The 15,932-nt window shown below is 39.2% G+C and overlaps 1 protein-coding gene across 2 annotated transcripts in view; it reads right to left on the bottom strand.

Moving 5' to 3' along the window:
- The window catches only part of BMP2K (BMP2 inducible kinase), a 124,248-nt gene extending 108,635 nt beyond the window's left edge, over positions 1-15,613 (bottom strand). For both annotated transcript variants that reach the window (XM_037051022.1, XM_037051023.1), the window contains exon 1: positions 14,943-15,613. In XM_037051022.1, coding sequence (XP_036906917.1) covers positions 14,943-15,111 — 169 coding nt within the window. In that variant the 5' untranslated portion in view covers positions 15,112-15,613. The remainder of the gene's footprint in view (positions 1-14,942) is intronic.
- Between the last annotated feature and the right edge of the window lie 319 nt (positions 15,614-15,932).

The following is a 15,932-nucleotide window of genomic DNA, read 5'->3' as shown; positions in this document are numbered from 1 at the left end:
TTTTTGTAAAGCTGTAATTTTTGCCTTAGTAGAAGACTGCTGGATACCTACTTCTACAATAAATCTCCTGTTACTTTGGCTGAATAAAAGAGAAAAGATGAAGACTACCTTAATCATCTTCCCAGATAACTATGGATATTCTTGTCTGCTATTAAAGCAAAACATGACAAGTCGTAGTTCCTTAGAGGTTAGTTGCAATATGGTAACTAAAACCACATTACTGAATTTTTTTTGCACTGTTATATTAAAATCCAGTGGTCAGTCTTGGACTTTACATCTATAACTTCATACATTTGGAAAATACCGGTTCAATGAGTTAAAGAGGGCTCCCATTACACTTTTTAAAAAATATTTATTAATATTATCACCTATCTCCTGAGAAAAGCTTTCAAGTAAAGGGAAGCTGTCATGTTCACAATGGTAGATACAAGTTTGCAAAATTCTGGTTCTCTTTTGAAAGCTCATATTCTATCATTAATAACACCTGTCAGTTGTTTTCTTTGAAAACAATGAAGTGACAGGCTCACTTCATTAAATATGCAGATATAAATAAATAATCATAGTTTTAGTCACTATTCTTTCCAATAAAAATGGTGTTCCGTGGAAAAAAGCAGCTACTTCAGGACACAATACAATCACCCAAGGGCTTTTCCTCAATTGCACTACTGCACTTCTCCATGAGCAAGTGCTTTATATAAACTCATTTCTTCATATGCTAAAAAAAAAGTGTGCTTACAAATGGCCAATAACAAACACAAGTAAAGATGTTCAGCACCACTTATCTTTAGGAAAATCAAATCAAGACCACAATGATATACCACTCCACACCCATTAGGATGGCTATTATAAAAATTTTTTTTTTAATTTTATTTACTTATTTATTTTTAGAGGGGAAGGAGCAAGGGAGAGAAACACCAATGTATGGTTGCCTTTTGTGCGTCCCCTGCTGGTAGTTAGCCTGCAAGGAACCGGCCTGCAACCCAGGCATGTGCCCTGACTGGGAATCGAACCGCGATTGTCTGGTTCACAGGCTCGTGCTCAATCCACTGAGCTATGCCAGCCAGGGCCCTATTATAAAATTTTTTTTAAAATAAAGTACCCCATGTTGGTGAGGATATAAAGAAATGGGAACTCTTGCACTTTGCTGATGGGAATTTTAAAAAGTGTAGCTAATATGAAAAGAGTATGAAAGGTCTTCAAAAAGTTAACCATAGAAGTATCATAACACCCAGCAATTCCATTTCTGGATATATACCAAAAAGAAATAAAAGCAGAAACTGAGCAGGTATTTGCAGATGTAGCATTATTCACAACAGTCAAAAGGTGAGAACCACCCAAATGTCTCCACTGAAGATGGATAAACGAAATGTGATATACCATATACATAAATGGAATGTTATTCAGACTTTAGAAAGAAAATTCTGATACATGCCACACCTTAAAGATATTATGCTAAATGAAATAAGCCAGACCATAATAACAAATATTGTATGATTCCACTTATGAGTCACTTAGAATAGTCAAATTTATAGAGACAAAAAATAGAATAGAGATTACCAGGGCCTGGGAAAAGGGGGAATGAGGAGTTAATGGTTAAAGGGTATAGTTTCAATCTGGAAAGATGAAAAAGTTCTGGAGATGAATAGTGATTATGGCTGCATAACAATGTGAATGTACTTATGTCAGTGACTGTAAACATAAAAATTAAAAATGGAGAGTTTGCCCTGGCTGGTGTGGCTCAGTGGACTGACTGAAGAAGGCCTGTAAACCAAAGGGCTGCTGGTTCAATCTCAGTCAGGGCACATGCCTGGGTTGAGGGCCAGGGCCCCAGTAGGGGGCGTGAGAGGGAGGCAACCACACACTGATGTTTCTCCCCCCCTCACTTCCCCTCTGCATAAAAATAAAACAAAATCTTTTTTTAAATGGTAAATTTTACATTATGTATATATTTCCACAATCAAAAAATAAGAATAAAAGAACATATACTTAAGGGCCAAGATTGATAAGAGATTTTTTATTGCTTCACAAGGACATTCTTAAAGGAAACTCAGTTTTGGTGACAGCGAGGAATAAATACAATGACCACTAACACAATCTGGTGCCAACTGTTTGGTTTGTTAAGGTACTAGCAGTTTGAACCAACACCACGACTGCTTTTGAATCATCGATACAAATGCCAATACAGTGTAAAAAGCAGTTGTCTTAGTAGTATTGTGAAAATAATTTTGACCTAATAGATCCTTTCAAAAGGTCTTGAGGTCCTCTCCCCATGGGACCCACAGACCACACTTTGAGAACCATTACTGGAGCCTATTTTCTCAGAAGTTAATTAATGACAGAAGGGGCACAAAATTCACGGAAAAGCTTATTTTTGGTGTTTTTTTTTTTGTTTTATCTTTGCATATGAGAGAAACACGCAGCCTTGTATGCTGAGCAGGAAGCAGATACAGTATTAAGGAACAAGCAGAAAATAGAAGAAAATCAGAAAAATTGATGGAGAAGAGAATGGGAGCAAAAAGGTAGTTGGGCACAGCTTCTAAAGCTGCAAGTGAAGGAAAGACAGATATTAGAGGTAGATGGCGGGCGCGGGTACCCTATGACTTATAAAAAAAGCTCTAAGTCCTGGTGATGCAATGTACAACATGGTGACTATAGTTAATAATACTGTATTAAATATATTTGAACGTTGCTAAGAGCAAATCTTAAAAGTCTCCATTGCAACTAAAAAAGTGTAACTGTATGTGGTGATGAATCTAGACTTACTGTGGTGATTATTTCATCATACATACAAATATCGAATCTTTATGTTGTGTACCGGAAGGAAAATACAGATACTAGATTAAATGCTTCTTGGTAATGATGGTGATATCTAATGTAATATCTAATTATAATATTAAAATTTTTTCTTCTAGTATTTTAAAATCATAGATCAAGCACCATTCTATTTCAACTTTTTACTTGCATATGTACAAAAATATGCCATGTGTATTATAAAAGTAATGTCAGGTCATTTTTAGGAAAATTGTTTTAAGATGTGATTGGAATTTATTCCACACAAAGACTCAGAAGTGTAGTATTCCAGGTTTAAGTCAAATGCATTTGTGCTATGATCTAGCACAATAAAAACGTGAAGGAACCTGTTTCTTCTGAGTAAATGTAGCACAAATTTGTTCAATAAAATGCAAAAAGGAATTTGATATTACAGCACCTCAGACACCAAGCCGTAACTCTGAACTAGGAAGAGAAGAAAGAAAAGGATAGTAACTCAGCTATTTCTTCGCCTCTTTTCACTTTCCCTCCACCCTACAGGAAGTCCTAAGATTCAACTGAAGAAGCTAAAGTATCGTGACTATATGTTACTTTACAATTCATAAATTATTTCATTTAGGACTAGACCTTTCTAGAATGAGACAACAGACAATTTGGGGAAAGCTGAAATTTTAAACTTTTTAATATTAATCATGACATCTTAAACTGTATACACAATTTGATAGCCTTAGGAATAAGCAAAGTAAGAAAGCTTTACTCAAAAATGTTTGGGAATATTCCCTTTCCACCTCAGACTCCTGAGACACCCATTAATACTCCAGCTGCCTCCAGAAAATTAAAAGTACCCTACACCTTTAAGCCTGCTTGATTGAAGTCCCAACTCCAATCAAGGGTCAATGCCTGTATGTGCACAGGAGCCAATTAAGTAGGAAAAGTGCTAGATTAAAGTCATAGAACTAAATTCTGCCCTCCACCACCAACACTTACAGTGTGATGTTGGGTTCATCCCTAATTCTACTTTCCTATACTTAAATGAAGGACTTAAATTGGATAATTGCTACAATTACAGATATTCAAAGACACGCTAGAATTTTAAAATAAAGACTGTAATTCCAACAATATCAACTCCAATTAGAACATTTTCTGAAAGAAGCTGAAAAGGTCTTAGCCTTATTTCAGATTCTTGTACACTACCCACTACATCCATCCCTATATTTAGTCTTCTAAAAAGCAAGTATCAATAGGATTGGCCTCACAATATCCATGATGGTCCACTATAACTATGTAAAATACATGTAGTCTTTATTAGAAAGATGGCCACGTTTCCACAATGAGAACAAATTTGAACCTTGAATCTCTAAATAGAAGTTTCTCATGCTAGAAATGTATAGGACATTAAATTAGTTACACTGAACTTTCAACAGTACGGACTCAAATAGCACCTTATAAACTCAATTCAAACATTCCTATTGACAAGGTACTATCAGCAAAGTACCATATACAAACACACTTTAATTATTTCTTAATCCTCGCCAGAGGACATTGTTTGTTTGTTTGTTTGTTTGTTTTTAACTTGGAAAGAGAGAGAAAACTATCACATCCTGTAAGCACCCTGACCAGGGGTTGAGCCTGCAACCTAGGTATATGCCCTGAAGGCGGATCAAACCTGTAACCTTGTTTACAGGACAATGCTCCAAGCAACTGATGAGCCACGCTGGCCAGAGCACAAGTACAATTTAAAAAAAAAAATCATAAACTGACAACATTTCTTAAATCCCCACTTCAGTGAGCTGAAAAAAACATAAAAATCCGTAACAGCTAGTTTTATTGGGTTTAAAGAAAACACATCAATTTGGACCGAGAGACTTAGAATTTTTCCTTTGGATTATATAAACAATATTTTGTTGAAAGATGAAACCTTAACAAAGATTTAACAACCTAGTTAACTAGTCACTAGGATTTGAACCAGGCTAGAATCTGAACTTGTTTATTAAACAAGTACGCCTCTTTAGATCTACATTACTGCATACACCAACAGCTAACTATCTTACCAACATTAGTTATTGATCACTTATCAAAAGCTTTTGCACAGCTGGGCATATGTTGGGCTGGCCAAACAGCTACTTAGGTTTTTCCACCACCACCCCCACAAGATGGCTCTCATAGCATTTAGTTGTCTTTCACTTCATTCAGAACAATTTCGTTCATCGTATTGTGACAGCTGTCACATCAGTGTGCATTTTAAAGAAACTTATCAAAATTAGTGAACATTGTATAGCCATTTTAATATTGAAGATGGAAGAAAACAAGCAACATTTTTAGCACATTATGCTTTATTTTTTCAAAGAAAGTAAAAACGTAACTAAAATGCAAAAAGTGCAGTGTATCAAGAGGGTGCTGTGACTGATCCAACCTATCAAAAGCAGTTTGCAAAGTTTCCTGCTAAAGATTTCTTGCTGGATGATGCTCCACAATCAGGTAGACCAGGTGAAGTTGACAGCAATCAAGTCAATACACTGAGAACGATCAACGTTATACCAGGCAAAAAATAGTCGACATACTCAAAATATCCAAATCAATAAGGATATTGGTGAAAATGAAAAATGCATCTCATCTCATGAAAAAAACATATGGACTTGTTAGCCAACCCAATACACATCCTACTTCTGGCAAAAAAAAACCCTCAAAATCTACGTCCCACTAATCATGAGTGAGTAGCATCTTAGCATCTTTTTTTGTTTGTCTGTTTTTGGTTTCAGGGTTTTGTTTTTCTTTTTGTTTTGTAGACAAAGAATAGACCATTAACATTCAGTAGGAGAGATTCTGTTATGCAGGCGAGAAAATGAAAAAGTGGGTCATGGCCAATGATGCATAATCCCACTCCCTAGAAAAGCAGTCCTAACAACAGGCACTAAGTAAAATATTTTACTATACTATGTGTAAGTCACTTTAGTACTAATATCTTAATCACTCCATAATGAATAGTAAAATCTAGACTAACTCCTTCTAACAATCTCATTCAAAAGAGAATACTGGATACTAAAGTATGTAAGAAGGTCCAGCAAACCCAAACAATGACCCAAACACAACAAAATTTTTAAAAAATAAGTAAAGAGTATTTGGGCAGGGGAGGTGGTATGCCAGAAGCCTCTCTTCCAAAAAACCAAAGAACAACGGAAAAATGTTGAGGGTGATAATAATTAGTTATTAACAAACTACAATTAATTATAAATCAAACTACACAGACTTGGTTTGCTACCCTCTGATTTGTTATGCCAGGCTTACATTTCTTTATCTAAAAGAAAATGCAGTATCTTTCTACCTAGAAAATGAGCATCTCCAATAACATACAGACTGGTTAGAAGGGGGCCCCAAAGTAATGGTCACGTGTTTCCTTCCTCCAGACACTAAGGAGATGAGATGTGCTACTTCCTAATCCCTCATCCTCTTAAATGTTGGTTGTCCCATTAAACCTTGGTACTATCAGCCACTAATGAGAAAGCCATGGCATGCTGACCATTTCCAACATTGTTACTTTGTTAAGATTAGGTACTCAGAGCACATACTTCAGACCTGTTCAGCTTGCTCTCTCTGTCCCATAGCAGTGGCTGTCTTTAAAGATAATATGGATCAAGGTAACTCAACTAGAACATTTTTGAGAGCCATGTCTACTAAGAGTAATGCAGTGCCCACAATATAAAAATGTACTATCTGTGTAATTGTAACACAAATGAAACAAGCTATGAATCAAAAAATAATTCTTGTATTTCTTAATCCATCTAGAGAACACTGCGCCTACATTATTATTAAACATCTCTATTGTTTAGTTTCAGTAAACTAAACAAAGCCTTAAAAACAAGGCCAACCTGCTCCTAAATATCAACTGAACAGCTGGATATGTCAAAAATGACTGCTATCCAGTTGTTTCATAGTACATTTTTACAGGATCTCTGACTGCTTTTCAATTCAAAACTCAGTCTCTTAACAAATGCACTGAATACCTACCAAGTACAGCACTGAGATAAAAGGTGGGTGTGAGCCAAACCTTAAAGGAGCTCCTAATCTTGCAGTAGAGGAAACTTTCATTGGACATTTTACTGGAATGTCCAATAAAATAAGCAAGCTGTGTGAAGTAAGTGTAATATAAGTAACAGTCCCCACACTGACATCAAAGAAAGGCTTAGTTACTTTCATTTGGTTGCTAATAAGGGTTTCAAGGAAAAACAAAGATTGTAAGAAAGTAACTATTTTAAATGTATCCTGTAGGATCCAATTTCAACAGAGTAGGGCAAGATTTTAGGCAAATGAAATAATATGAGCTGAAAAATGGGAATGAGAAAGTATGAGAGAATGGAAGAAAATACCAAGCACATACACAGAAATATACATAGAGGGATAAAGTGAGAGATTAAGGCTGGAGAGATGGATTGGGGTCACATTGCACAGGGCCTTGAATCCCAGATACTGAGTTTGTATTTCACTTGATAGGCAAGTAAAAGGGTGACGTGTCAGAGGTCCATCTCAGAAAGAACAAACCAGAAGAAATACAAGAGCTGATTTGGTGAGTAAACACCCTAACAGGTGAAGAACGGTCTGCCTGAGTAGGTAATTCTCTGAGAGGTCTTAAGGACCCAACTAGAGCTCACAGAACTGGAAACAAAAAGTAACTAATTCACAGATTATCATCGTGGGTAAGCTTTCTACACATAAACTCACTCAGAGAAAACATTGCCATACTCCTCATCATATAGTCTTTCCAAATAAAAACTTGAAAAACAAGAAAGCACCTCACTTCCAGGTACCCACCAAATGATAATATATTATAGATGAGTCACTTGGAAAACACAAATTAAGTGACAAAAGAAGCAATAAAGGTGGCATATCCTTTGAAACTAAACAGCACTATGAAATGACACATAATTTTATTTGAGCCCTCATCCCTTTATCAAGGGGTCCCACATAGGGCAACTTCTTGTTAAAAACTTGTTTCCAACGATTAAGAAATAACTTTATAGTGTGAGCTAAAAAGTAGAATACTACCCCGCAGTGAAGCTTGCCAAAGAACTCGATGCATGATGATCAGACAGTCCCTTCACGATGGTCTCAATCCTAAAGCCATTCATCCTTATCCCTCCTTCCCCATGCTCCCCCCTCGTCAGAAGGAACAGTAAGAATCAGTTTTACAGACAGAATCATAGAATGCTAAAATGGAAAAGGATGTTCCAGATTCATCTTTATCCTATTTTTTTCTTGAAGAAACAGGTGAAAATATCAAAAAGCAAGTTACTGGCAGGACCAGGCTTACTAGGTGGCCCAACTCCAAGTTTTGCGTTTCCTTTTAAAAGTTGAATCAAAGAATGCGCCATTTCGAAGATTTAATAAAATGTTAATATATGCAAACTATATAGTAGTGACAATTGTTGCATATTTAAAAATAATATCCATTGCAAAATGTCTCCCTAAAGGCTACATCCCAAACCATGCACTTAGTGCTACTGAAATTCTATGAGACCAGGACAGACCAAAAATTCCAAAACAAAGTCTCTTTTTGGAAAGGCCCAACCACCACTTTCCTGCAGAAAGATGTTAAACTGTTAGCAGAAATGTGCTGACTGATCTTATTTGTACAGATGATACACACACAAAAATCTCCAAATTAACTAAGTGCCCAACTATTTAAAACAGCTCAGTCATTAACCACTCAACTCCCCAAAACTTAGTTCCCTAAAAATAGTAGTAGGCTTGTGGGTAGATGAATGGCTAGCCAGATGAATGCAGGACAAAACCAAGGAATAAGCAGTCTCCACCCCTTGCTGATGAAACCTTATACAGCTTTGAAATCGCCCTTCTAGACTTTTAATTTCAGAATTCCAAGTCAAGGCTTTAATCATGTTGATAGCTACCAAATGTGTTCTAATAAATGTATGTTCTACTTCATGTTCTCACCAATGACTGGAAGAGATGGAGTGAAAGAGAAACATGGTAATACACAAGATTAGTCAAGAACATTAAAGAAGCCAGACTCTCTCCCCCTGGTTGGGTAGGTCAGTTGGCTGGAACGTCATCCTTAGGCATCAAAGTTGCAGGTTTGATCCCCAGTCAGGGCATATGCAGGAGACAGACAATAAATGCATAAGTAGGTAGAAGAACAAATCTGTGTTTCTCTCCCTCTCCCTCCTTCCTTCTCTCTCTTTCTCTCTCTCTCTTTCACACACACACAAACGCAAATCAACACATTAAGAATATTAAGTTTAAAAAAAATACCAGACTCACAGTAAGGATAGACATCAATTCTACCTTCTAGTATGTTCCTTAATACTAACATTAAGGATCATTTCAAGTTTTCCCTTCTGCAGACCCCATGATGGAAAGACACTAACAAATATTAATTTATTTCCATAATTTAAAATTTTTTCAAGACAACCTTTCTAGTCTGTTCAGCATGAGAATGTCAGTATTAACCACACAAAACTGACTACAGCTAAAAGCAAAGAAATTTGAAATGCTAGTTAAATTGAGCACTTTATTATTAGAGATAAATGTTTTATTTCCACTATATTTTTCTGAAATAGTAAAAATTAGGAATTGTTTTAGTGTTACTATCTTGTCTTTGAATAAAACTGCCACCCCTAGAGAAAATATATCAGTGGACAATCAAAATTACAACCCAGGAGCTATGCCTACAATTATAACATAAACGACCCATGTAGATTATGTAATGTCCTTTGGGCCAAACTACCTTTCATTTTATTATGAAAGCATATGCTGCTATGAATGGCAAAATTCTATATAGCTGACTGAAACTTAAAAATTATATATAGCTGAATGCTACATAATAATCATCTAATTTAAATGATTCAGATGTTTTACAAATATAAATACGATACTTAATTCAGGATAAATGTAATAGCTAATCTAAAGCAAGTTACTACAACTCCAGAATCAGATTTCACTAAAAGCTTACAATCAAATCTAAACCTAAAAATGATCCGTATTTATTGAGAGGTTTGGCATACACTATTAGGTACTGTCATACATTATCTTGTTAACATCTCACATCTATGAATCTTCATAGGAAATATTAACTCCACAACAACAAAAAAGAAACAATGTTTCCTGAGCATTTAATTCAACATCCATCCTCTCCCAAGGCTTTAAATAACAGTCATATGCTCACTAAGCTAGCATACCTTTGCTGAGTGACTACCAGACCACATACTCAACTTTCCCCTTGCCATTACCTCCCAGTTATCTCAACTAAACATGTCTGAAACTATTGGATATCCTCCCAACTCCTCAAAACTGTTCCTTCTCTACACTTCCACATCTCAGCAAATGGTACCTCCATCCAAGATGTGCATAAATAAGCAAGTCATTGTTCACCCTTCCTACAACACCCCACCCCACTCGCCCAATCCACATCTCCGGGCCCCAACATTGTAACATTGTTCTCCATCCCCACTGCCTTCTTAACTAGCCATCTAAATTTGTGCACCTCTCAATCAATCTCTAGACAGCAGTTGCCACAAGAATATCACTAATAATTTAAATCTTTCAGTAGCTGCCCATCAAATCGCAAAACAAAAATCTAAAAATCGCAAATACCATACAAAGACCTAGATCTTGGTCATCTCTCCAACATCATTTTGGGTCCTTCTTCCACGTGATATAACACATTTACTATAGTCCACAGCTCTGGGCATATGTATTTCAGTTCCTGAAGCTCTTCCCCATGTAGGGACTTGGCTCTTCATAACATACTCCACACTACAGCCACCTCCACACCTCTGCCTTTACGTAACTTTTCTCATAATTCAGGTTTCTGCTAAAAATTTTTTTAATTTTTTTTCTTATTTATTTTTATCTTTAGAGGGGAAGGGAAGGAGAGAGGGAGAAATATCAATGTACGGTTGCCTCTCATGCGTCCCTTGCTGGAAACTGGTCTGCAACCCAGGCATGTGCCCTGACTGGGAATCAAACTGCGACCCTCTGGTTCGCAGGCCCACGCTCAATCCACTGAGCTACACCAGCTAAAATATTTTTAAAGGCTTCCTTTATCCTCTACTATAAATTGAACCAGTTTTTCCCTCCTAAAAGCCTCTGCTTTCTTCTCATGTAATTTTCAAAAGCATTAACTACACTAATTTGATGATTTCTGTTTAACATTTATCTTCCACTCTAGAATGTGTAAGTTCCTCAACACCAGAGAAACATCTGTTTTGGCCTCCACTGTGTAAATAGCACCTAGTACAGAGCATGGCACATGAAGAGGCACTATATAAACAGTTATGGAGTATTAACTTACAAGTTACTGGAAAACCACAGATAATTTCTGCAAATGAGATATACTTACACCCATCATTTTCTTACTGCAAAAACAAGCACCCTTTATTAATTTCCTGTAAAATTAACAATGAGAACTGATTAACACTTAAGCCTAAATTTGCCCCCCTTAATCTAAGTCATTAACTCTGACAGAACTACTACACTTTTACAGAGCTCTATAGTAAATTCCTGGCCTGCAACTACTGACAGTGCCACCAAATCCCCACGCCCACATCAGATAGTCTTCCTCACCCAATCATATACAAAATATCATTCCTATCTAACCCCCATAACTTCATGATTAAATTATCTCAACACATTATGGACAGTGTCCCAGCCTCTACACCAACCAGTTAAGTGTACTTTGAACCAAAACTCTTAGAAGGTCCCCTACTCAAGAGCCAACTTCTCCCTGTTAAAAATAAGTATTAAGTTCCTCTAACTAGCACTGAAGGCCTATAGAGACATGTGATCAAAAAGCCAGTACTATGAACTTGGAAGATTACATTAAATTGTGCAAGTATGTGTTTGACAATATGACACTGTTTAAAGCTAAATTTTATATACGCCCCAACTCATTTCTACAATGCAAAGATGAATTTGGTTAGCATGCACTCCTGAAACTAAACTACTTTTGAGAAAATCCATGAAAACGCCCCAGTATAAACTATCAGGCCTCTAAACTTTGAGCAGGATCTAAAAAAGTGCAATTTGTCAGCATTTTCAAACAAGTATGTACTCAACTAGAAAGACAGTATGATACAAAGCATACAACATTTCAGAGACAAAAGTACTCCAACAGTTTAGGTATAACATACAACATAAGTATATGTAATCCTGGGAACCTGTTTATATTTTTAAAATTAAATATGTAAAATATATAAACATGCATGTGCATATCCATATAAATATACATGTATATATAGTTTATCCTCATTATTTGGGGATTCCATTTTTGAAAAGTCACCTAATTACTAAAACATATTTGCATCCCCCAAATCAATACAGTGACACTTTCAGTTATTTGCACACGTGGACATAGCAGTGGGAATTTTGAGCAGGCTAGGTGGAGTCAGGAAGGTGATGCTGTGCCTCCTGGTTTCACCTCTCATATTATAACCAAGTACCTTTTCAAGATTTACTTAGTGTCATGTTCTTCTCATTTTTGTGCTTTTTACTGGTGACTTTATTTTTTAAATGGCTACCAAGCACTGTGTTGCCTAGTGTTTCTAAGCACACAAAGGCCATGATGCCCCTTACAAAAACACAGGTGTATTAGCTAAACTTCATTTAGGCATGAACTGCAGTTGGCCATGAGTTCAATGTTAATCAGTCAACAATATATTAAACAAGGTGTCTTTAAACAGAAACACAAACAGAATAAGGTTATGTATTGACTGGTTGTGAACAGAGGCCTGCAGTATCCTAACCCTGTGTTTCCCGTAAGAGGAATGGTTAGGTATTCGCTAATTTGCTGTTTATGGTGATTTTACAGAACATAACTAATGAGAGAGAGAGAGAATCAGCACGCTTGTGGGTGCGCTGGATTTTATGAAGCCTCAAAGACACTGCAGAGGTCATTCAGAGCAATCTCCCTATGTTTGCAGTACAGTGTCTGCAGGGTCTTGGGCCCTGCTGAAACAACAGACTTAAAACAAAATATTTTAAATCTACCAAATTCGGGTTTTGATCTCTACGTCTACCCATTTTTTCCACTTAATGGTATAACTCCCCCCAACTCAGGTACTCTAAACTCTAATGCCTTTTCAGAAGCGCTCGCCCTAAGCTTATAATCCACAAAATGTACCTATCAATTATTAGTTATTCTTGAATGTGAACCAGACTTGTGCTTAAACATCTTGCCTAAATTGTGGCATTACTTATTTAGAAATACGAGAGAATACCAAGCATTTGAAATAGGAGTAAGTTACCAGAATCAAAAAGTAAAGCAAATACAGATAATTTCACTTCTGTATGTGCTGGAGAGCAAATCCAAGAGGGAAGAGAGCCCTGGCCTCAGCCTCCCCTCCAGGGCAAACTAAAGCCTAGTCCCAGAAGCTGGGGTGTTGGGTGGCAAAGTTCCATCTTCCAAAAATGGTTTCTTCAACCCTTGCTTCCTCCAAGCACTTGATTACAGATTTGTCTGAGAGAAAGGACAAATCAGTGGAAGATTAGTGCTTGAATTTTTTTAAATTTTTAAGCGATTGAGTCAGCATTCTGGCTTTGAAATTTTTTATTCTTAATTTTCCAAAATTATTTATTTTACTGAAAATGATTTGGTTAGGGCAATGATAGGATATGTTTAGAGCAGTGATAGAAGCTACAAATGCAAAGTCTAGTTTGAAGAAATGTCAGTGTTTTCTCTCTAGTAAATAAAAGACCCATCTGCAATTTAGTGAAATGTTAGTAAAATGAAGTCAATGCACTACTAAAGCCAACTTCAGTTACTTAATATAATTCAAAGATAGAAGTATGGCATGTGTGGTAACAGCCACTGTCTTCCTAAAACCTACAACTCAATCTAAACCATCACTTGAAATTCACACACAATGAAGGCCAAGGAAATTGTACAGCCTAGTAAATCTACCTATCATGACCAATCACCATATATATTCTCCTTTGGAGAAGCTAAGGATCCTTCCTCCATCTCTCCAAGGTTCAGCTAGGCTCATTATTAGGGGCAAAGTTCTGCAAAACAATGACATCCAGCTCTAAATAATTCAACATTTCTTTCCTTTTAGAATATTTTATAGACAAAAGCCTTCAGATTTTTCTCTTGTACCAATCTGCTATGGCATTTCAAAAAAACAAAAGTGGAATCTCAGCCTACTGCCTTCAAACCACATTATCTTTCAGAGAACCAAAACTACTCTTCAAATTTCTTCTCCCTTAACCTTGGAATTTAGAAAGGCTGTTTATCAACCAATTCTTTCATATGAGTTTTTCAAAGTACTTCTTTTGTAAAATCACTTTGCAATTAAAAACCCAAAAGTCACTGAAGCGTGTAATAAACAGGAGAAAGTATTTTGACAAGCCAATTATACAAATAATACAAAACTACTACGTGTAGGATTTTTTTCTTTTTAAAATAAACTTTTTTGTAAGCAAACCTGAAACTGCTGATATAGCCTAGTCAAGATACTAAAGAGCGGAACACAAAACTTCGCAAGTTAAAGTTTACCTGCTTTCTAACCACCACTTAAAAGTACTACCAAAGGGACATACTGAAAGGGGATGAATAGGAGAGATTCTAAATAACAAAAGATAAAGGGAATTCAAGATTACCTGCTCGCCCAAAGCCACCTACTAACTGAATCTGAGGAAATTATCACCTCCAACATGCGCACACACACAGAAATATATTATTTTTCAACTGATGACAGAGCAGGCACAAAACCAGGTTCAACACCAGAGGCTGCAGGGTCCTGCGCCTCGCGACGCGGCTGGAGCCTCAGATGGAGAGGCCAACGCATGACACCCGCCTGAGCCACATCTGGCGGAGCAGAGCCTCAATCCTGCTCGATCTGACCCTCTAATGAGTCACTGACCCAATCATAACCCACATCACTCGCTAGGACGTTTTCTATTTATTTCCTCGCGTCAAGAAGGACCGAAAATGACTTAAACTCACAACGAGAGCTCTGCACTGATCAGAGCAGCCAGCGGCGAGAAGAGCTGGCTTAAAAGAGAATTCCCGAGTTACTCTTAAGAGCCCCCGCTGGCCCAACAGAAGATGCAGAGAGGGAAGAAGAGTAAACCGAGAGGGCGACCACAGAAGCGCGCGAGGACCGGGAGAAGCCACCGCCACACCCCAACCCTACCTCACCTGCCTCCCCGGGCGCCCGTACCTTCAGCCAGCGACTCCTCCAGGGTGACCTGGTAGCGGCCGACCGCGAACACCCGGACCCCCACGGACGAGCTCCCAGAGCCAGAGCCGGCCCCGACCCCGACGGCTCCGCTGCCCGCCGCTCCTCCTCCTCCGCCCTCCGACTTGGGCATTCGAGAGAACTTCTTCATGGTCCCGCCGGCGCGCCCGAAGGCGCGAGGCGTGCACAAGGGCGAGCGAGAGGGCGAGTCCGCAGCCCAGAACGGCCAGTCGTTACGCGAGGGGTCGCAGCCCCTCGTCCGTTCGAGTGTCCGTGAGTGCTGCGGGCCGCCGAGCCTCACATTCCGCGCTCCCAAAGCTCACTGCCCCGGCCCTGCCACCCGCTCCGCGGATCCCCTGCAGCTGCCTAGCTCCCGCAGAGGGCGGTGGGGAGGGCGGGGACCGGGCGGGGCGCTAGGGGGCGGACCCGAGCGCGGGGGCGACGCCAAAGCCTTCCCTAGTGCCCCAGGCGCCCCCGCCTCTCTGAGCACTGGGAGCGAAGCCCGGGAGGAGGGAGCAGAATGGGGAAGGGGGCGGGGCGGACGACCCCTGCGGAGAGTGGGCTGGGCTTCCCAAGACTCCCTCGGTCCGGACCACAGCCCGAGGCGCCGCCGGAGCTGGACCCAAGCCGCCCGCCACTGGTGGCAGTTGGCGGCGCGGCGCCGTTGCCAACCGCCCGAGGAGGCTGGGCGCCCCGCGCAGGCGCGCTGCCCGCGCCGCCGGAAGTGACGGTTCCGGCTCTTGTCACGTGGAGGGGGGACGAGGGAGGTGATTATGGGGGTTGAGGGTGAGCGTGAGGCGTGGGGTCCTAGGTCTGGGGTCCCGGGCCTGGGGTCCCGACCGGGAGGCCGGCCAGATCTGCGGAACCCCGGCTTCGAGCAGGAAGTTGGCCCGGGAACCTGTTCCCGCTTTGCGCGCGGGGCGGGGTCTGCCATGTCTTTTAAGAGTTTATATGTTACACTGGGGACTGAAA

Source organism: Sturnira hondurensis, unplaced genomic scaffold (assembly GCF_014824575.4).
Source record: "Sturnira hondurensis isolate 20B ecotype Veracruz unplaced genomic scaffold, ASM1482457v3 Scaffold0007036, whole genome shotgun sequence".
In the NCBI taxonomy this organism is placed as follows: domain Eukaryota; kingdom Metazoa; phylum Chordata; class Mammalia; order Chiroptera; family Phyllostomidae; genus Sturnira; species Sturnira hondurensis.
The sequence above is the reverse complement of the archived record's forward strand: the minus strand, read 5'-3'. Positions and strand labels throughout refer to the sequence as shown.